The sequence below is a fragment of the Zootoca vivipara genome, chromosome 8, assembly GCF_963506605.1.
Source record: "Zootoca vivipara chromosome 8, rZooViv1.1, whole genome shotgun sequence".
Taxonomy (NCBI): domain Eukaryota; kingdom Metazoa; phylum Chordata; class Lepidosauria; order Squamata; family Lacertidae; genus Zootoca; species Zootoca vivipara.
This window is the reverse complement of record NC_083283.1, coordinates 85,379,302-85,400,973: the sequence shown is the minus strand read 5'-3', so window position 1 is coordinate 85,400,973 and position 21,672 is coordinate 85,379,302. Positions and strand designations below refer to the sequence as shown.

Here is a 21,672-nt window from a genome sequence, read left to right as displayed (position 1 = left end):
TATCATATCACCCCTTAACCTTCTCTTCTCCAGGCTAAACATGCCCAGCTCCCTAAGCCTCATAAGGCATCGTTTCCAGGCCTTTGACCATTTTGGTTGCCCTCCTCTGGACACGTTCCAGCTTGTCAGCATCCTTCTTGAACTGTGGTGCCCAGAACTGGACACAGTACTCCAGGTGAGGTCTGACCAGAGTAGAATACATCTTAGAATTAACTGCTCAACCTGACAAATCAGCCACTGAACCAGAGAGTGATGTGTATTTGTTAACTACTGGTAATAGCCGTATCCCATCCAACTTCATGTTGGTTCCCTCAGTGCTTAAGGCAAGTAGTTAAATCTGAGCTTGATGCACCTCTGCACTCTAAAAAAAATACTGCCTTAGCTGACAAACTATATGACTTGAATCCTGAATTCATGGCATATAGTCTTCTCCTATAGACAGACCAGTTTTAAATCTGTCCTTGCAATACCTGGTCCCCAAGGAAGGAAATGCTCAACTTTGGGACACTACTGGTAGAATTGAATTTGCCCATGATGCAGCAGCCCTCTGTATGAGAGTGCCTGCGTAGCATCCTCCTCATGTGCCCGAGCATATATTGTTTGGTTTGAGGATCTGTTGCAATCTCTTCCCCAATATCCAGCTCGACAGCAAATGCTCCATGGGCTTCATGCAGTTTGCAGCTAGAGCAATGGCACCCCAGGTAGCTGTAGATGCCCTCTGTGGTTGAAATCCTGGAATGCTGATGTTACTTCTAAAGTAAACCTTTCCACTGAACCTTTTTCAGGAGGTCAGCTTTTTGGAGAAGCGGCATTGATAAATGTCTTTATAGAATCAAACGATGAGAAAAAAATCTTGCTGACCCAAAGAGATGACAAGCGCCCAACCAGACGTTTCTTCCTTTCAATCCTTTCGCTCCCAGAATAGGCAAAGGGACGTCGGGTTCAGACCCCAATCCTTTAGACATCGCTTACAAGGCAGACAAGGGTTTCATCACTTTCCAACTTTTCCCAGTACCAAAGCCACAAAACAGCAAACCCAATGACGGGTCTGTGTCCTGGGTGCGGGGGCCCTGGTTGTTTCCCTCCTCGCCTGGCAGACGTCGGTATCCAATTGCTGGGTTTCAGAAATTATTTCATAGAATTCATTTCCCCCCCCCCCCAACATTTCATTCCCTCGCCCTTGCCAAGAAACAAGTACGTTTGGACTTGTGTTCGCCATCTGTCTGTGGAAGCTAGAGCGCCTGTTCCCTCAGATCAGCATTTTTTGTGGTTTCTACTCCATATTTTTTGTTGTGCTAAAAAGAGATCACAAAAAATGGCATCCTATTCTCAATTTACGCTTCCTCAACTGTTATGTGGCTTACAAAAGATTCAGAATGGAATCTCATAACTCAATCTGAGAGTCCTTACACCACAGATTCCATATCGAGTATCAATCTCTAAGACACATACTGTCACTTCTCACTCCATCCAACGCATCAACAATATCTTCGATTCGCCCTAGGTGACCATCAGTTTCACCTCGTCTCCAACAATTTTCTCCAAAGTAATGCGCTTGTGGCACAGCACACCTCCGCCTCCAGGGGGTCCATATTTTTCTCATTGGCTCCAGCATCCCTACTCCCAAATCTGCACTTCAGGTAAGACCAAATTGTTCTTTCTACATAGTATAGCCAGAATATGGCCAGTTCTGATCGATGCAAAGCAACGACCAAATTCAGCCTCATATTATTACTGTCATGGTATATGTTCCATCCTAGCAATTGTGCATAGAAAGGTTATAAATGCCTCTGCATGTACTCTGACTCGGAGCCTTAACTTTACCCCTTCAAAAATAAAGACAAACTCAATAGAAGGTCAAACAACTTTTAATAAAGGAAATTTTGTGGTACAGTTTCTCAGAACAAATGCAAATTTGCTGTGGGATGCAGCAATTTATCTGCTTACATATTTTGATGTAGATGTGCCAAGCCATTCTGACTGCTCATCGTTTTATACATATAATTTTGGAGAAATCAAATTAATTCCTCACTTGTAGTTATAGCTAAGACTCCAGGTGGGCAGCAAGAATTAACGAAATGAAGCCAACTGCACATAGCTGCCAAGTTTTCCCTTTTCTCGCGAGGAAGCCTATTCAGCATAAGGGAAAATCCCTTTAAAAAAGGGATAACTTGGCAGCTATGCAACTGCAATGTACACATCTCTCTCTTGCCAAAGCCCAAAGTGTACACACACAGTGGATGAAATCCAGAGCACACTAGGTGTGTCTCAGTCCCATTGGAACCACCAGAATGAAAACACAAGACAGTTAAATCTCCACTTTAGCCACACCTTACTTTGGCAGGATTGCTTCACTGTTCCAAAAATGTTCTCGGGGCAGATTTCTGACAAGCCTTCAGGGGGTGGGGTAGGAAATTCCATCAACATGAAGCAGCTATTGCCTCTCTTTCGTGCCTTGATGTTTGTAGGTAGTGCACAGATGGAATCTTTTACAGAGATGCCTCTTGAGGAAAGACAATAGCACAGCAAGAAAGAAGCTTGTGATCATTAAAGAGGCCTGTGCAGGCTTTTGGCCAGCATTAGTATGTGAGGGGGAAAGACAAATCTCACTTTCTCCCTCCCCCGCCTTATATTGGGTTATTTCAGACTAAAATGTTGGGGAGGCAGGAGTCCTAGGGGAGAAACCCACCCTTTGCTTCCCTGCCAATAATGAACCACAACTTTTTATAGCAGTTCTGGGACACAGGTCCCACACTCACAACACCAGGACCTCACAAACTACTAAAAATATACGTTCTAGATGTTGTAATGCAGGGCTGAAAGAAAACTCACAGGGTGCTAATGGGAGTGACCCCCTTAATCCAGGTTCCTGGTGCCTACATGCTCAAAGATTGGAGGTTACCAGCTGACAATGAAACAATGAGCCAGTTTACACAGCATGTTAAACCATAGTTAATGGTTTACAATGAATGGAGAGATCTCTGCTCTTTCACTCACCTAGTTTGAGTGGGAGCAACCAAGCACACTCCCTAGTTCAGTGTTGGGTCTGAAATGCAGACTGAGCAAAACCACAATTCACAAGCCAATAATGAACCTATGGTTTGGATGTGATGCTAATCACCTTTTGTTGCAATCATAGGCCTAGAGGGGAGGAAGGATGCCTGAGCCTTCTGTGAGTTAACAGTAAGCCATCAACTACGAGTGAATGTGGAGCCATAACGCACCGTTGGCCTTCATCCCTCAAGTACCTGCTACACATTGCCTTTGAACGATGATTGAAACTGGGCTAGATTCAGGTAGGTAGCCATATTGGTCTGACGCAGTTGAAACATATAAAAAAATTGTCCAGTGTAATAAAAATTTTAAGGTCTTATATATATAATGTTCATAAATGTACCAAGCGAACACGTACATAAATATATAAACCACATGTCTGAAGCAGCACAGGAAGACAGTCCTGAAACCATTTTGACTCCCAAACTGACCAAATGTTTCTCTGCAAGGAGGGAGGGGGTGAGGGAACCTTCCCATTGTCTCAGGAATTAAGTAATTACCATCTCAAAGAAATGGCCAGACTACCAGGAAAGGCAATCAGATAAGGCATTATCAGATAACCTGGCAGACAGGAAAAACAACAACATTCAAATTTCTGTTGTAGGCCGCCTTGTCTGTGATGTAGGTATGATGTACCAGTATCTGGGGGGTGGTCTTGGGCTACACCTCTTCTGTGATGTATGTATGATGCATGGAGGGGTGGTCTTGAGCTCCAGGGCAAGGAATTTCAAAATGGTTTGTGGTCCTCCTCCTCTCTCCTGCCTGTTGCAACAACTTTAATCAAGATCAGGCTTACTAGCTGCTTTGCTTCTCAATATTCTCTGGTTGGCCTCTGTTATTTTCTCCTACCGATGGAGAACCTACAAAGGACTCTATAAGGGCTCTTGTGTACCCCATAAGGGAATAAGGGCATGTTTTGTTTACAACACCAGTAGCATCTTAAAGGTAAAGGGACCCCTGACCATTAGGTCCAGTTGTGACCAACTCTGGGGTTGCGGTACTCATCTCGCTCTATTGGCCGAGGGAGCCGGCGTACAGCTTCCTGGTCATGTGGCCAGCATGACTAAGCTGCTTCTGGTGAATCAGAGCAGCACACGGAAATGGTGTTTACCTTCCCGCTGTAGTGGTACCTATTTATCTACTTGCACTTTGATGTGCTTTCGAACTGCTAGGTTGGCAGGAGCTGGGACCGAGCAATGGGAGCTCACCCCGTCACGGGAATTCGAACCGCCGACCTTCTGATCAGCAAGCCCTAGGCTCTGTGGTTTAACCCACAGCGCCACCCACATCCCTATCTTAGAGACCAACTAAGTTTGTTCTTGATATGAGCTTTCGTGTGTATGCACACTTCTTCAGGTACACTGAAACAGAAGTCACCAGACCCTTATATATAGTGGGAGGGTGGGGTGGGGTTTTCCTCAGAAGGGTAGTAGGAGATGGGTGATTGACTCAATGGGTATGGTAAACCTGTTGACGACTGTTAATGACTGCAATTAGTCCTACAGGAAAAAGCAAGGCATAGTATGCAGGTGATTAGCATATGGAATGAGACAGGAATCTAATATCTCTATTCAGACCAGGTCTCTCCATAGTTTTCAGTTTAGTGATAAGTTGTAATTCAGCAACTTCTCTTGCAAGTCTGTTTCTGAAATTCTTTTGTAATAAGAATTGAAACTGGGCTAGAAAAGCAGAATGAGGCAAATCCTAAGCAGTCTGACGTGCACCTCAGTTTACAAATTAATGGGTTTGGTCATTTAATTTTGATAATTTAATAGCCCCACTCTTCAGGCCAGGGGCTTCCTGGATGTCTTCTGTATTTCAGAGAATCATAGAATTGTAGAGTTGAAAGGGACCACGAGAATCATCCAATGCAGGAATCTTTTGTAAAACATGGAGCTTCAATCCACAACCCTGAGATTAAAGAGTCTTATGCTCTACCCACTGAGCTATCCCAGAAGACTTTTCAAAAGCAACAAAATACATATGATAGCACATATCAAATAGGAGTAGATCATGCCCTCCAAGTGTCCTAATTTCCCAGGGACAGTCCTGGAATTTGGAAAGCCATTCCAGCTTCTGATTTGATCCTGGAATGCCCCTATTTTCCCCACCAGTGGTGCTTGCCACCAGGCACGGTGCTATATGGCTTTTTGCGCCCTAGGCTAAATCACCTTCTGCCACCTCCCCCCGGCACATGTGTCATGACGCGTGCGTCGTGCATCATGACGCATGCGTCATGACGCGTGCACAACGCCGCTGCGTTGGAGGGGACGCTGTGAGCTCTTCAGCGAGCGAGCGTTGGCGTCAGCAGCAACAGCGCCCATAGCTGAAGGCTTCAGCTACGGGCGCTGCTGCCGCCACCGCCACCACTCGCTCGTTGCTCCTGGCGCTGGTGGCAGCATGGGCGGCCGGCCGGCAGGCTGGCTCGACAGCGCCCCCTGCATTTCGGCGCCCTAGGCCAAGGCCTAGTTTGCCTAAATGGAGGCGCCGGCCCTGCTTGCCACTAAGCTTAAGGAGCAGGAGGAGTTGGCACTTGTCCCGAGCGTCTGCTCCAAGGGAGCATCCCGTTGCTCCTCCAGGGCTGCTGTTGCCAGTCGCCTCCCAGGGCAGCTTGTAGAGGCTGCTGGAAAGTGGGAGAGGAGGAGAGACGTCTGGCACACCTGAGGGCAGGGTCGCCCAGGACAGCATGAAAGGGAGCAGAACAAAGTGCATGGAGTCTGGATTTATTTATTTTAATGCTTTGTGCATCCAAATCTAATCTTTCTAAAATGTATTTATTGATGTGTGTTTTTCTTTTTGTAAACATACCAAAGAATAAAATAAAATAGTGATTAAGAGGGTTTCTCAGAATGGTGGAGGGCTTGAGTGCTGTGTCCTGTTGGTGAAGAGGTGGCGACAGGAAATGCTCTGTGGGTGGGGGCACGAAAATGGGGGTCGAGGAGGGTCGGTTGGGGGGGGGCGGAGTGAGAAATGTCCCTATCTGCATCTGAAGAATGCTGGAAGGTGTGAAATAGGCAATGAACACCACACAGGTGATGTTTTGCAGATTTTAGAGATGTTTTGAAGCAGCAAAGGCTGTCTTGTTTGTTGGTGCATAGCTTTTTTTCAAAAGGATGTTAATGGATAAATACTTAGCTTGGTTCTTGCTCCGAAGTATTTAGACAGGGCTACGAAACTTGATAGAAACACAGACATCCAAGTCCACCTGTCCATAAAAATCAAAACTTTCTAATGGGGGTGATCTGAAAGCCTGTCTTCTTGTTATGTATTTTAATGTACAAAATACATGGCACATGGCAACACACACGCCCCCTTTCTCCATTTCAATAATGTTTTCTATTTATTGGTAGTGTTCTGGAAAGAATCTCCAGGTGTAGTTCATTCTTGCTGCAATAACCACCTATTTCCCCTTAGTCATCAGAGAAGGTACATTCCAGTCAAAGCATCTCTAACTCCCATTGTTTTCCATAAAGACTGAACTAATATGCCAATGTCTCCCACTGAAATCAGTGGAAATTTAAAATAATTAATCTCCACTGAATTTGCACCAATTGGTAATTTGATCAATTATATTAATTTGATTGTACTTAATTGCCTTCCCACAAGCTTTTTAGTCATTTAATTTAAGATGGATTCGTTTCCCCTTTCAAAATGTCAATTTTCATCATAACTATGAACAGAAAGATTATGAACTCTCCCAAGATGCCTGGGCCATCTCTTTAAATCAGAAGAAATTCTTGGATACATTGTCAAACTCTAAAATGTGTCAGGTCTCCTGAAATTTTTCTTCCACCACAGCTTCACCCAGAGATAAAGTGAATGGCTATAGGGATGGCAGTGTTTTTAGTGAAGAGAGATAAAGCAAAGTGACGGCAGCCACTTCCTTTGTCTCAATTTAATCCATGGAGCAAATACCATACCTACTAAAACAAACAAGATGACAAAAGTTGTAGCAGAAGTTGGGGGTAGCTGAGTTTTGCATTTGCTGTGGATTGTCACTGGTCACCTGTCTCTGCTTAATACTGCTCCCATTTTAAGTGGTTCATGAATTCAAACCAGGCATCTCAGAGCTTAACAAGCCTTTTTACATGGCAGCTGCAGAAAGTGGGGGTGTGCATGTGCATGCTATGATAGACTGCAACATGAAAGACATGAAACTGCAGTACATACCTTAGGAGAGGCGAAAGTTGCAGGTCACCACAAAACCAATGAGAGTGCTGCTTCTGTTTAATTTTTTTAAGCCTCCACTTTGCTTTATGAAAAGAGGTGCTCCCTGCTAGGCGGCTTCAAAATTTCCTTATGCCTTCTCTTAGAAGTCTGGACAGCGAGTCCTGATTATCAACTGATGAGTGGGATCATCAACCCTTTCGAAAGGGCTGGGACCTGAGCTGCCCCCTTCTCGTCAGGCCTCCATGAGTCTTATGCCCAGCTGGCCCAGGACAGGTCACCATTGCTCAAAGCTTCTATGCCTGAGCCATGCTTTCACCTTGCTTCTTCCAGCCACCCTCGCTGTGGGGCTTTGCACCAGGCAACATGATCATGTAGCATCTTCTTATGGTTTATATAAGGCAGTGTTTCTCAACCTTTTTTGGGCCACGGCACACTTGTTCCGTGAAAAAAATCACGAGGCACACCACCATTAAAAAAGTTAAAAAAATTAACTCTGGGCCGCCCTATATTATAATTATGACTGTAAGAAACACTTGCCAAATATTGCTTTCCGGCGGGTCAGTGTTGTGTATTGGCGGCCGCCAGGCTCGTGACAATGCAAATCGCCCTTCTCGTCGCCGCACGTCGCGGCACACCAGCCAGCGTCTCGCGGCACACTAGTGTGCCGTGGAACAGCGGTTGAGAAACGCTGATATAAGGTCGTGTGCATCATGCTTTTGCAGAGTAAAAAAACAAACTGCTGCACCAATGAGTTTACGATCTAATATTAGACATGTGCAGGATATTAGCAGCCAAATCTAACAAATGCATATTCTTTCTAGTTAGCATGAGAAGGAGCTAATGCCACAGTGCTGTATGGTGGAGAGGCAGAAAGTCAGACCTGAGAAAAATGTAACTGGTAGAGAGGTCTATGTGTGACGTCATTTTCCTTCTTTTCTTTCTTGCTTTTTTTGACCAGTCTTGGATGCAGACATGTGTCTGCTTGCTCCAGCCTGAAGCTGGTTATACTGTAAATATATTTTGCCTGCAAAGGTTTTACTGTTGAACCAATGCAAGATTATAAGGAAGTGAATTATATTTTAAAACTTACTTCCCAAGTTGTTGCCTGATTGTTAAGGAAGAAAGGGGGAAGCCAGCCTTTCTTTGCTCAAAAGAAGGCTTTACAGCCTAAGTCCTATGCTTCAATTTTGCTGCTAAGGATGGGACTTTAAAAATCTATTCAACCCATCCCACAACATGGAGGAGGAAGGAGGCAAGGGTAACAGGCAGCGCTCTTTTTGCAAACACACTCATCTTACGCAGAAGTAAATGTGACTTACTTTGGAGACAGTGGGGTTAGGATTGCAGCCTTACCTGTCAATAAAAGAACTGCTAAAAGATTCCAAACTTTTTATTACACAGAAAAAAAACTTGCAATCAGTACTGCTCCACTCCCCTCTCATATGGGGAGAAGATACAAAGCTTGTTCACATGTTACACTGTACATAGGTACAAGCTGTCTTTACATATGTACAAGCGTTTCTGTGAAAGAGTGTACACAGACTGATTGGTACAGCTCAACTATTGTGCACACAGATTACACACTCCTAGGACGCTACATGTGAGTAGCTGTACGAGTGTACAGCTCAACTATTTGTGTACACAGGTACACAGATTGTACACTCTTTGAATGCAATGTGAAAACCCCTCTTGTGTCAAGATTTCCCTGCTGGCATTAAAGCAGAAACTCGCCCACAGTTCCCAGCAGTTTATCTGGCAATGGAGAAAACATCATACTGTGACTGCTATGCTATATTAAAAAGCACAGCAAACGCTATATCGATATTATGTGACTTCAAATTGTCAGAATCTGAACTTTCTTGCAATAAGAGTCCAACCCTTTTAATTTGTTTCCCCCCCCCCCCCTGAAAAAAGCCTCCCTCCATATTTGGAAGGAGGAGCACTTACAGCAAAGTTAGGAAAATGTTAACTCTGCATTGCACTTTATCAGCCAAGGTTTTTTCCACACATGCAAGAACATATAGGTGGTGATGGAAATGAAAGCTCAGTCACTTCAGTAAAGGGGATTGCATATTTGCACATGTTCTTTTGTATGTGCAAGGCTTCTCTCTTCACTAAAGAATATAAGAAGCAGGAGTTCCATGTCTGCAACAATGCCCACGGAACTATAGGTTGGAATAATGGACTGTAACTCATACCCAGCATGAACAGTGCACCTTATAAAAACATTAAGGCAGGCACAGAAAACAAGTGTGAGTTTTCAGAAAATGCATGCTAATGTTAAATAGTGCTCAAGTAACAAATCAAAAGCACAACAACCAAAACATCTCAAACACACCATTTAGCTTCTTCTATTCTGATTGGGGGAGGAGCAGAACTGGAATTTCCTGTGTGTAGATTCAAGGCGGGGGTTTTCCATTTCAAGGACGAGAAGCAATATTTTTCATGAGGCAATACTAAAAATCTAGAATTAAGAGTTAGCAACTGACTTATTAGCACTTTAAATACAGTTCTTCTAATAATCCACTTCTCCAGAAAGTGTTCCAAGAAACTATTGAATGCCATGAGATTTAATTTTGCTGGAGTCATGAAACAGACCAATCCCCCCCCCATTTTTAGTAATCTGTTATTGATCTGCGGCGGGTATGGGTTCTTCTTGTGTTCTTCTAAATGGGGGCTTAATATTGCAAACATGTTTTTTAATATATAATTTATTGGATTTTTCCAGAAAGGGTAAATCCTGATTATCCTTGAAATAAGAGTTGGCATTTTGATACCAATTGTCATGTACCAGTAAATGCTGTGAAAAATTTTTCACACATGTGAAGCATAGACCCCCATAAACCTGTGGTGATTTGCCTTCCTCAAAGGGTTTCTAAGATTTCTGAAAATTGTTGTCCAGCCTGGTGGACAAGAATTCTATCATATATCCTATCTGGAGAAGTTTTGCTGTTTACAGTGCCAGCAGTGCTATGAACAGTAAAATAAAGTCCTTGGGACTCCTCATGCCCATGTTTTCTCAACAGCTGCTAACCACTAATAATCCTCCTAATTCTAATAGACTGAATTCTAATTCAGTTCTTCTAATAATCTAATAATACATGGCTCCTTCAGATGCAAATGTTCAGGGCATTAGTAGGTCTTGCGGCATAAACAAAGACAGAATAAGATCCTGAGCAAGTGGCAAACGAGACACAATTCATTCACAGCAATGTTATCATCCATTCCTGAACGCATTGTGCTTAACAGTTCTGCGGGATTTGCTTTAGTGCTCACAAGAAGACAAAATATAGCATGACAAAATGGAATGTGCTTTCAGCAAAAAGAAACATTGGCACCTTGGAGACATAATAATCTAATACATACAATACTAGTAAGTGTAACATAACTTATTCTTATTTATGCTTGGTTATCCACTGCTATTCAGCAAACCTAAGGTAACTCTGCTAGATCATTGTAAAAAGTGAGACAATTAGAAAGATGCTTAGTGACTAGTTCCAAGCAGTGTTGTGGTCCATTTCCTACACAAGACTCTCAGAGCAAATACAATTAGATGCAGGTTTGGCTGCAACCTTGCAGTTCCTGCTCCATGAAGCTACTTGGGGTAGAATAAGCAAACACAGCATTGAACTTGCGCACCTTCAAAACAACAGTAACCATCACAGGAGACAATTGTCCTGCGTACAGAAATAAGGTCTAGCTCAACGCCGGTCTCAGGAATGAAGCATGACCCCTAGGGGTAAGATTGAGAAAGTGCAATCATTTCAATGGAATTAATTCTCACATTTAATTCACCAGATTGTCAGACACATCCAAGGCAGTGTTGTTTTTTTTCCAGTTTGTTCCGCCCCACAGTAGAAAAAGGAAAAAAGACTAAAATAGCAAGTTCCAAGTATGCTGCTTTGACAGTACTATCCTGAGACAGGAATGCTTGTATAGCTATAAAAATAGAAAGTTTAAAAAGATACAAAAAAGGGTTACAGAAATAAAAAAAGTAATTACACTTGCTGTTACGGGGACCAAAAGACGGTAAGGCAGCCCAAGCTGTATACTATATAATTATGTAGGTTGCAAACTACCAGTCAGTCTAGTGGTACCCACTTACGGAAGGGCGGGTGGTGTCTGAAAAGGAGGAAACCTGGTCTGGGAACAAAACAAAGCAGAGAGTTTCTTAGTGGTGATTTACAAGAAGCTGTGAGACTTCCCACTTCAGCATCACCTTATACATGTTTTCAAACAGCTGCTGCAGCCTGAAGGACTTGCAGGGGGCCTGAAGAGGGAGGCTAGTGAGTCATCAACGTGTCTCTTGACAGTATCTCTCTGAATTCTTCGGTTGTGCCACATCAGACCCAGGAGTCACTTCCTTGTAAAAGGAAACTATTCCACCAGATTTCTGCTTCAACTAGCCAACAGCTGTTAAAACCAGTCTTCATGGCTCAAGAATTGCAGCCTCGTACCTGATACTGCCACAGTGAGCTAAATGCTGTATGCATTCAATTAAATGAACATTGAGAACTAGAGACGTGGGAGACAGAAAAGGTGGTCGCAAGTGTGCCTAGGGCTACAGATCTTAGTTTGAGGTGTAAAACTATATCTTAGTTTGAGGTGTAAAAAAAGTCCACAGCCATGGAAACAAATTATATTATCTTTCTCTCCAAGTATTACACATCTGTGCCTATCTTCAAGACAACTTAGAATTCTCCATCCCACCAGTAGTTATATCTTCAGAGGGAGAAGGAGGGGCCCAACAGAAGAGTCTTGTCTATGTGTTCATTTGTGAGTATCAGCTAATCAGGCAACTGTGTTTCTCCCTGGAATTAGTGCTCAGAACCATGCCTGAGAGATTGCCTAAGGAACAGAAAAACAAAGCACAATGATTAGCAAATTACAGGATTTTTGACATGAACCCCACCCCCTTCTATTCCAGGAACAATTCCACCCAATGGGATGGTGGATTTTATCAAAATCACATCAGGTGAGAGTGGCGCAGCAGTTTTGTGTTGCTAAAAATACTGGCTTTGTATGAATTCCTATAGTGTTGGGCCAAGTGACATCATAAAGTGGTTTGGGGGGAGGAGGCAAGGGAGAAGAATGGAGCCATAGGCTTCCTTTTAAGATGACACTGACCTGGGACTGGACACTGACTGCCATCAGCAATAAGGGAACTCTGTAGCTGTTCAAGTTTCCACCTCTCCCAGAAGGAGCCACTGCAAGGTAATGGTGTGGAGAAGTCCCAAGGTGGGGGTGGCGATAAAGTAGGCAACATAAAATATATAAAAACAAAAGAAGTGGATGGGTGAGTCTAGAAATAGGCCACTGTAAAAATTCCAAAACTATGAGAGGAGAGAACAGAAAGCTAGGATTTGTTTAGTCACACTATGCTGTAAAACAGAGAAGGGTCTGTTCAAACTGTCTTAAAGATGAGAAGGGAACCCCCATGGCAAATCTAACATTTGTCACATGTATTTCAGTTCCTAATCGGAGGAAGCATCCCTTGCAGTTCAGCTAAGAAAATTCTAGGACAAAAAGAATGAATGGAATAATTGAAAAGTTCCCTTACACCATGGCCCTGACCTACATTTGCACTAAATCCGGGGCATACAAGCAGCCCCAGTCAATCAACAAGAGTACCAATCACCTGGCTGGGAGTGGGAGGCGGGGCAGGGAAGGAATAGTAGATCTGGTCTATCATCTAAGCAGGGCTGGCCTAAGGCACTTCAGCACTTGTCAAACCACAAAATGCTCCCAGCCAGGGAAGAAGGGATGAAGGGTGGGAGGAGACCTGCAGTGCCTCCTATTCGCCAAGATGCTGCGGTAGAGGCAGCATGGAGGAAGGAGACTGCTGAGGAGGCCTCCAAGGCATGTGCCACAGCTGTTGCTGCTACCATGGCGGCAGCAGGAGGCTGAATCTGCACCCCCTGTGGATCCTGGCGCCTGAGGCAGTCGCCTCACCTTGCCTGGTGAGTGGGTCGGCCCTGCATCTCAAGATGCCATGAGGGTGCTGGGAACCAAGCCTGGCAGCTGTTCCTCGTCCACCCAGGGATGCTACACTCAAGTTTATACCGTAGCTCCTTATGCTGAATCAGAGTGTGTCACAGGAATCTCTGTCAAAAGAACAGCATGCCACTAGATCTCAAAAAAGGGAATGTGTCTCGAACCACTATTATGGCTAATTGACAAAATGGAGGCTATAGAAACAAAAATAAATAAAAATTCTGGAATGGACCATTCATCAGAAAAATGCAGTTTCAGATAGGGCAGGGATGATATTACTATGAGACTAAATGTCCCTGGCGTGGGACAGAAGGAAACAACATTGTTTGTGCTAGGATTGCCACACGTCGGGAGAATTTCCGGAATTTCAATGGTGGAAGTGATGTCTGGGGGGAATTTCCAAAAAGCGGCAGTTTGTCCTGGATTTTTTGCAACATAACCAAAAAAATCATTTTTCCAAAAAAAGGGGGAGGGGCACAATTTGTGTTTTTGGATTTTCACTTCTTGAAATATGGTATCCCTCGTTTCTGCTGACTTTCCATGGATTTTCCATGGGGGTTGGGTGGAAGGCTGCCCTATGTTTGTTTATAAGTTTTCTTACCTGGACTTTACCATAAGGGCACAGGGCAGGTTACAACAAATCATGAAAGCAGTTATAAAACATGCAAAACCATTCCAGCCTGGCAGAAAGTGATGTAAATGCATCTGAACGTGAGAATTCATTGGGTTCATTTCCGTCTCAGACCAAACTGCAGTAGGCATTGTCAATGCCATCTCATCTGCCTGTTCTGATTTTGGACTCAATCTCAATAAGTTAGTTGTACAAGTATACAAGGGTTGCTCAACTATAGGGTTCAAGCACAAATCAGGGCAATATATTAGACCACCATTGTCTACTGCTAATCCCACTGTTGGCACAATTAAAGGCATCATAAAAAATTTCCCTAAGAGCATCCAAAGACTAATACCCAACATACCAATGCTATGTGAAAGCTGGGGGATTCAACAATGAAAGAGTATCTGTGTGTTTGCAGAAAATTACCCCTTACTGTATTATCATGCAACTCAAGCAATTAGCAGGACCAGGCAAAACCAAGAGAAGACATATTTTTTTTCCAGTTGTGTGCATCATGGACAACAACTTTCGTTGTTTGTCCTTGGATTCACTAATTATCTCACTGATGTCCTCTTTCATTGATGAAACTTTCAATCCCATTCAAGACCTTTACAAATTTGAAAACATTGGGGATGAGTCTGTTACTTGGTATGAATTGTTGGCAAAAAGATAAACAGTAGACTCACAACTTGCACACATTTACAGTAACTTGTGTGATCAGTTTTACCTGCTTTGCAGCTGGCCAGCTGACATTGCACAAATTAAACACAACTTGCTAGTGCCAAGGGTTTTCTGACTAAATGTGATTTCAGTTTTATGCACACACCCTCCCCCGACGCCCTGGAAACATAGCCCTCACGCAAGCTGTGAGTCTACCAAAGAAATATAACCACCACTGTGTGATGTTTGTAACATGAGCCTTACTGAACTACTGGACCACAACAAAAATGTGCTCTGCTATTAAAATGGTCATTCTCATAGCACTTTCCCTCCCAGTTACAAAATGCACAACTAAATAATCCTTTGGCACATTGTGGAGGGTGAAGGCAGGGCTAAAACCGACAGTGAGTGAAGACTATAATTGTCAGGCTTGTGTTCGTTGAGGGTCCATAGAGAAAAATGGAAGAGCTATCCCAAGGATAAATTCATAAAACAAAAGACTGTTGACAACTTACTTTTTGTTTACAGAATGATCCACCTAGTACTGTATTTTCTTTAGTGTCAAGGACAGACAACCCTCTTCCCATATCAGCCAACCCTGACCCGGCAACCCTCACCTGAGGCCCACAAAAGATCTCAAAGGTAGCAAAACAAGAATGGGCCTTTTCTGTGGTGGCTCCCCATTTGTGGAATGCTCTCCCCAGGGAGGGTCACCTGGCACCATCATTATATATCTTTAGATACCAGGCAAACCCATTCCTTTTATCCCAGGCCACTGGGTAATTACCGGTAAGCAATCTATGGCCTTTTAAACTGGGTGGTGGGGCGGTTATTATTATTTTATTACTATGTTACGTATTTTTGTGTTTTTATATTATAAACTGCCCTGTGATCCTCAGATGGTGATATAGAAATTTAATAATAATTTTAAAAGCATTAACAAAAAAAACCCTGACTGGTTTCAGACCTTAGGTTTGGCATTCACCACAATGAACGAAAAATATGTGTAAAAGGAGGGGAAATTCAGCCTTAGGGATTTTAATTTGGTTTAGAATTCCAAGTATTGATGTTCAATAAACATACTCAAGCTGTATGTTTTTCTCTGTTATTGCTAAATGGACAAATAAAGGAATTTGTAAGAAGTTAGTTCTGATACGTATAATCCCATAAAATGCAGTAAATTTCCAACAGGCACAATTCACTATAATCTCTTGTTTCTTCTCTTTAGCACAATGCAATGGTTTGTGGAATTACATTCTATGAAGACTGCAAATCATCGTTAACAACCCATAGTTTAAAATCTTTGTAACAAACCTAGGGTTACTTTGCCCCTGCCCCTGAAATTATTTTTGCAGACACCCATGTGCTTGGGAAGGTCAGCTAAAATATATAGCACAGATCAAGAAAGGTACCAAGAAAGGTTAAAGCAGAATTCAATTAGCTATTAGAGACAAAAAGGTTTCCTTTTGAAAATGGAAGTTTTGTCCAAATGAAGAGAACAAAAAAGAAAAGAAATGCAAGCAGACAATCTCAGGTGCTTAAAATGAATTCGAGGAGCAAATTGCTAAAAACATAAACAGCAATAACAACGAATTATTTAAATACATCAGTGGCAGGAGGCTAACTAGAGAAGTGGTTGGACCCTAGAATGACAAGGTCGAAAGAGTGCTAAAAGAAGAAAAGGAGATTGTAGAAAAGTTGAATGAATTCTTTGTGTCTGTCTTCACAGCAGAAGAGGCAGTGGAGGCAGAACAAAGCCATTGCTAGTCTTACCTTCAATGAATTTGTATACAGTCATTCTCTTTTAAGCCACCCAAGTTGCCGGCCATCCCTGCCTCCTGCAGGAGTGTGTTTTATCTATGCACTGCATGAGGAAGAGCTTTCATCTATCTGTCCTGAATTCATTGAGTCTCATTGGATGACGTTGAGTTCTAGTGTTATGAGCAAGGGGGGAAATACCTCTCCGTCCACTTTCTCCAGGGCAGGGCATCATTTCATACACTTCTATCATGCTGCCTCTTACTTGCCTACTTTCTGAACTCAAACACCCCAAATGCCTTTCCTCATGAGGAGTTGCTCAACCATTCTGCTTGCTCTTTTCCTTTTTCAACTCTACAATATTCCTTTTGAGATGAGGCAACTAGAACTGTACACAGTATTACAAATGTGGTTGCACCATTGATTTGTGTAATGGCATTATATCAGAAGTTTTATTTTCCTTTCCTAATTATCCCTGGCAGGAAATTTGCCTTTTTCACAGCTCAACATCTTTGTTGAGCTATCCACTATGACCCCAAGGTATCATTCCTGGTCAGTCAGAGACGGTTCAGCCCTCAATAGGGTAAATGTGAAATTTGGGCTTTTTCTCTTCACATGCACCACTTTACACTTGTTTACATTGAATTGTATTCACCATTTCACCACTCATCTTTTTTGGAGCTCTTCACTACCTCTTTTTGTTTTAACCCAGGCATCCCCAAACTTGGCCCTCCAGATGTTTTGGGACTACAACTCCCATCATCCCTAGATAACAGGGCCAGTGGTCACTCTAAATCATTAGCAATAATGGCCACCCTACTGCTCACCCCTAGCTCCAATCATTTCAGAATCAGTGTTTCCATTAATTAATATAATATATAGATTGAAGAATCCAGACCGTACCAGTATGTTTAATACCACATCCACACCTTGCATTTAAAGCACATTTATAGCACTTTAACAGTCATGGCTTTCCCCAAAGATTCCTGGAAACTGCAATTTACCCCTCACGGAGTTACAATTCTCAGCACCTTTAACAAACTGCAGTCCACAGGATTCTCTGGAGGAAGTATGGTGTGGATGTGACCCTTGGTAAATCAGAATTCAGATATGAATAACACAATGACCACAATATAATGAAGAACGCCAGGCTGCTGGTACATTGGAAATGCATTTCCAAATGGTTATGGAACGGTTATGGAGTCGAAAGAAATGCTTCCATAAGAAAAAGTGAGTCACTGTCGTTTAGTGCTTGTCAAACGTACAGTTAGTAGACAGGCAAACTAATATCAGTGTAGTGGAAGAAGCAAAGATCACCAGTGTCGAAGCAATGATTCTTCAACATCAACTTCGTTGGACTGGTCATGTTGTGTGGATGCCTGATGATCATCTCCCAAAGCAACTACTCTATTCCGAACTTAAAAATGGAAAGCGTAATGCTGGTGGTCAACAAAAGAGGTTTAAAGACTGTCTCAAGGCAAATCTTTAAAAATGTAGTATAAACACTGACAACTGGGAAACACTGGCCTTTACCAAACAAAGGTGTCATGGGCACCCTTTGGAGAGCCAAGCAGAAATTTGCCAGTAAAGAAAGAGAAGGTGTACTTACCTCTTGCATTTCCTAGTGTTTGACAATCAAGATCATCATCAATAAACTCCTCCCCCTGGATGATATTTTGGGTGTCCTCTCTACGGTTTACAGGGTTGGTCATCTCTTGTTCTTTTTCATTTTGCATCTGTGCATAGACATTTCTGCCTGGTAATTTCCTTAAGAGTACAAGACAGGATTGTAATGCAATGTTGTACACTGTTGCCCTGATCCACAAATGGGTGTATCAGCTCATTAAGACTCAATTGAATTGGCCAGAAGCACCTTTTCATGCTGATGGGAATGTACTTGCCAACCTAGAACTACCTATTTTTGCATGCTACTGTAGTCAGACTAGGGCCTAAATCAGAGGTTGGCAACCTAAGGCAGTGTTTCTCAACCAGTGTGCTTCCAGATGTTTTGGGACTACAACTCCCATCATTCCTGACCACTGGTCTTGCTAGCTAGGGATGATGGGAGTTGTAGTCCCAAAACATCTGGAGGCACACTGGTTGAGAAACACTGACCTAAGGCCTATCTCCAAAAGGAATGTTTGAAAGGTGCATTGAGGCAAATCCCTGGTTAAGAACATAAAAAGAGGCTGCTGGATCAGGGCCAAGGTTCAGCATCTTGTTCTCACAGTGGCCAACAAGATGCCTGTGGGAAGTCTGCACATGGGGCACACGACTGGCATTCTGTGTCATCTGACACAGTTCCATATGACTTTGTTGTGCACAATCAACATGCAGGTACTGATTGATGTTCTGCTTCTTCCCTGATGCAAGCAGAGATACAAACCAGGAATCGGCAATTAAGCTTGGCTTCCTGTTACATATGGTAGTCGTGTTTTGTTTTTCCCAGGTTCGGAGATAACAGAGATAACAAGAAGCCAAGCTTAATTGCCAGGTCCAGATTTGTTTGCAAAGCATCAGGTTGCACCTGCATGTTGATTGTGCACAACAAACCAGAAACCATGGCTGATTGTTCTGTGTCAGTCTGGCCAAAGAACGGGAAGTTTGATGTCTGTAGAGTTCAACATCCCAACCCTCAGTGTTCCACAGAACTCTTGTATCCAACTAGGGCTCGACAGATCAATCTATTTCCATTCTGCATATGATGCCAGATATAAAATCACTTGCCTTTTAAACTTGTAGAGGATGATAGCACCTACAGCCACCAGAGAGATGACAAAAAGGGCCATGATCGCCCAGTACCCTCCTCCTCCAATACTCTGAGAATCTGAAATCAAAGGCACACACTGTTAAATTCAATCCTGAGCACAATCAACCATCCTTTGTATTTAGCATTAGTGCAGATACTTAAAAAAGTGACCCTAAAGTTTAACTGTATCTGCTCTCCTTGCCCACAATGCAGTAAAGTCAATGGGACTAAAGTATAGCCACTGACTTAACTGCAATTCCCATCACTCTTAACAAAGTCCCAGGATTCTTTGGGGGAGGCCATATGGTTAATGTGGAAAAAATCTAACTCCCCAGGCCTAACCTAATTTCTGGAAGCAGAGAATCTTCACTTCAATAGGATTTTCTTCCATATAACATTTCAGAGCAAGATTTAAATTTTATTCAAAGTGATTGTTTTAATTGTAATTATAGGCTCACGCACACACACACACACACACACACGATTCTGGAGTTTAGAGAAAAGGTAAATTCATAGAAATCACCATCTTCAGGATTACCAGGTATGTATGATTCCATATCAAAGCAACTCCAGCCACTGAAGAATTCCAAACCGATATGGAGCTTCTATATTATTTTAACAGAAACATGAGAGGAACATCAACTAACTGTCAAAAAGGGATACAAATTTTACCTGAATCAGAGCTAACTAAGGTCACAAAGACCCAGTGTCCTCCTCTCATGAAGAAACTGATGTTATGGGCGTTCAAAGATTGCTTAATAGCAGCTATTCTCTGGAAACATAAGAAAAAACTGTATTAGGCAGGTCCCACCTTCCACAACTGGGGACGCGGGTGGCACTATGGTCTAAACCAATGAGCCTAGGGCAGGGGTAGGCAACCTAAGGCCCGTGGGCCGGATGCAGCCCAACCGCCTTCTCAATCCAGCCTGCAGAGTGTCCGGGAATCAGCGTGTTTTTACATGAGTAGAATGTGTCATTTTATTTAAAATGCATCTCTGGGTTATTTGTGAGGCATAGGAATTTGTTCATTCCCCCAAAAAATATAGTCCGGCCCCCCACAAGGTCTGAGGGGCGGCGGACCGGCCCACAGCTGAAAAATGTTGCTGACCCCTGGCCTAGGGTGAGCTCCCGTTGCTCGGTCCCAGCTCCTGCCCACCTAGCAGTACGAAAGCACGTCAAAGTGCAAGTAGATAAATACGTTACTGCTCCAGCAGGAAGGTAAACGGCATTTCCATGCAATGCTCTGGTTCGCCAGAAGCAGCTTTGTCATGCTGGCCACATGACCTGTAAAAACTCTCTGTGGACAAACGTCGGCTCCCTCGGCCAGTAAAGCGAGATGAGCGCCGCAACCCCAGAGTTGTCCACAACTGGACCTAATGGTCAGGGGTACCTTTACCTTTACCTTTACCTTCCACAACTACCAAAAGGAAGTCATTGCTTGTGTGGGGTTATTCACTGTTGAGCTGCTATGAAAATTCTGCCAAAAGTAAAATTCAAAATGATGTAGGGGTTTCTTATATTCAAATCTGGGTTACCCACAGCAAATTTTGAGGCAAAACATTAATCTATGAGAAGGCAGTGAATCCTGATGCTGCAGAATCTGAAAGAATTGCTATTAAAGCTGATGGCAAAAGATGAATATTTTAATACTATAGGGGCCTTGTGACTTCTGAAATATTGATTTTGTTCAGTGGTAGTCACAATGGCTTTTCACTTCATGCTTCAGCTGCAAGAGCAGTGAGGCATGATTATGCATCCATGATTTGCCCATGTTAAAAAAGAAACGGTAAGACAAGACTGAGCAGTGTTTGTCAGGATGAGATCTGTCTCAATTCAGCATCTACAGTCTTTGGGCACAGGAATTTTTCATGTAACATGATACCCTCTCCAAGACTAATGCCTTGCACTCTTTCAAAGGAGGAGAAGGAGAAATAAGAAAATTGGAATGTGAATCTAGGGCCAATTCATACCTTCCTATTGCAGTCTAATTGGATGGTTCTTTCCTATATCACTGCTGCACATCCCCAGAGATTAGGAGTCTGCATACATGACCTGTGTCCTGGGGGCTCCAGTCACATAGAATAGATGGAGTAGTAATGAGGCATCAGCTGTTAGAGGGAACATGCCATGTGACAGTCCCCTCCTAAAATACATTTAGGCCCTTCAAAGAGTGATTCTCTCCTTTGCTAGACATGTTGCAAAATTACACAGTGCTCTTAGTTTAATAAGGAGTGAGACAGTCAATGTGTATTGTGCTCTAAATTAATATTCATCTGTCTTCTTACCTTATGGCTAGACATACTTATTTTGCTTTCGGTGTGGTTCATGGATAGAAGCACATGTAAATCTGCAGTTGTGGGCAGTCCAGGTTTGACTACAGTAACAAGACCTTCTTCAGGTACGCCTGTTTCCTGAGGGGAGAGAAACCATTCAGAAATGGACTTGGACTGACTGCATAGCTCCCTTTGAAATAAACTGCTCTACTATAGCTCCCGTAAAGCGATTTGATTTGATTTGTTTCTTGCCTCACATGAATTAGTCAAGGTTTGGAATAACTACTGGAGAAGAAGAAACAAACAAACAAAAGGATGCAATAAAGAATAATAGGAGGATTTAGGCAATTTATTTTAAAAAGTGGAAAATAAGTTCAAGTGTCTTCTTGTTTCACCAG

General features: G+C 42.9%; 1 protein-coding gene across 2 annotated transcripts in view; it reads right to left on the bottom strand.

Moving 5' to 3' along the window:
• Positions 1 to 9,120: 9,120 nt before the first annotated feature.
• The window catches only part of SORCS2 (sortilin related VPS10 domain containing receptor 2), a 131,117-nt gene continuing 118,565 nt past the window's right edge, over positions 9,121 to 21,672 (bottom strand). Inside the window, exons 23-28 of one of the 2 annotated variants that reach the window (XM_035103573.2) lie at positions 21,287 to 21,412; positions 19,674 to 19,773; positions 18,980 to 19,079; positions 17,862 to 18,019; positions 12,352 to 12,431; positions 9,121 to 12,072 (exon numbers count right to left, since the gene is read on the bottom strand). In XM_035103573.2, coding sequence (XP_034959464.2) covers positions 12,049 to 12,072; positions 12,352 to 12,431; positions 17,862 to 18,019; positions 18,980 to 19,079; positions 19,674 to 19,773; positions 21,287 to 21,412 — 588 coding nt within the window. In that variant the 3' untranslated portion in view covers positions 9,121 to 12,048. Of the gene's footprint in view, positions 12,075 to 12,351; positions 12,432 to 17,861; positions 18,020 to 18,979; positions 19,080 to 19,673; positions 19,774 to 21,286; positions 21,413 to 21,672 lie in introns of both variants that reach the window. The other variant, XM_060278152.1, reaches the window with a different exon arrangement.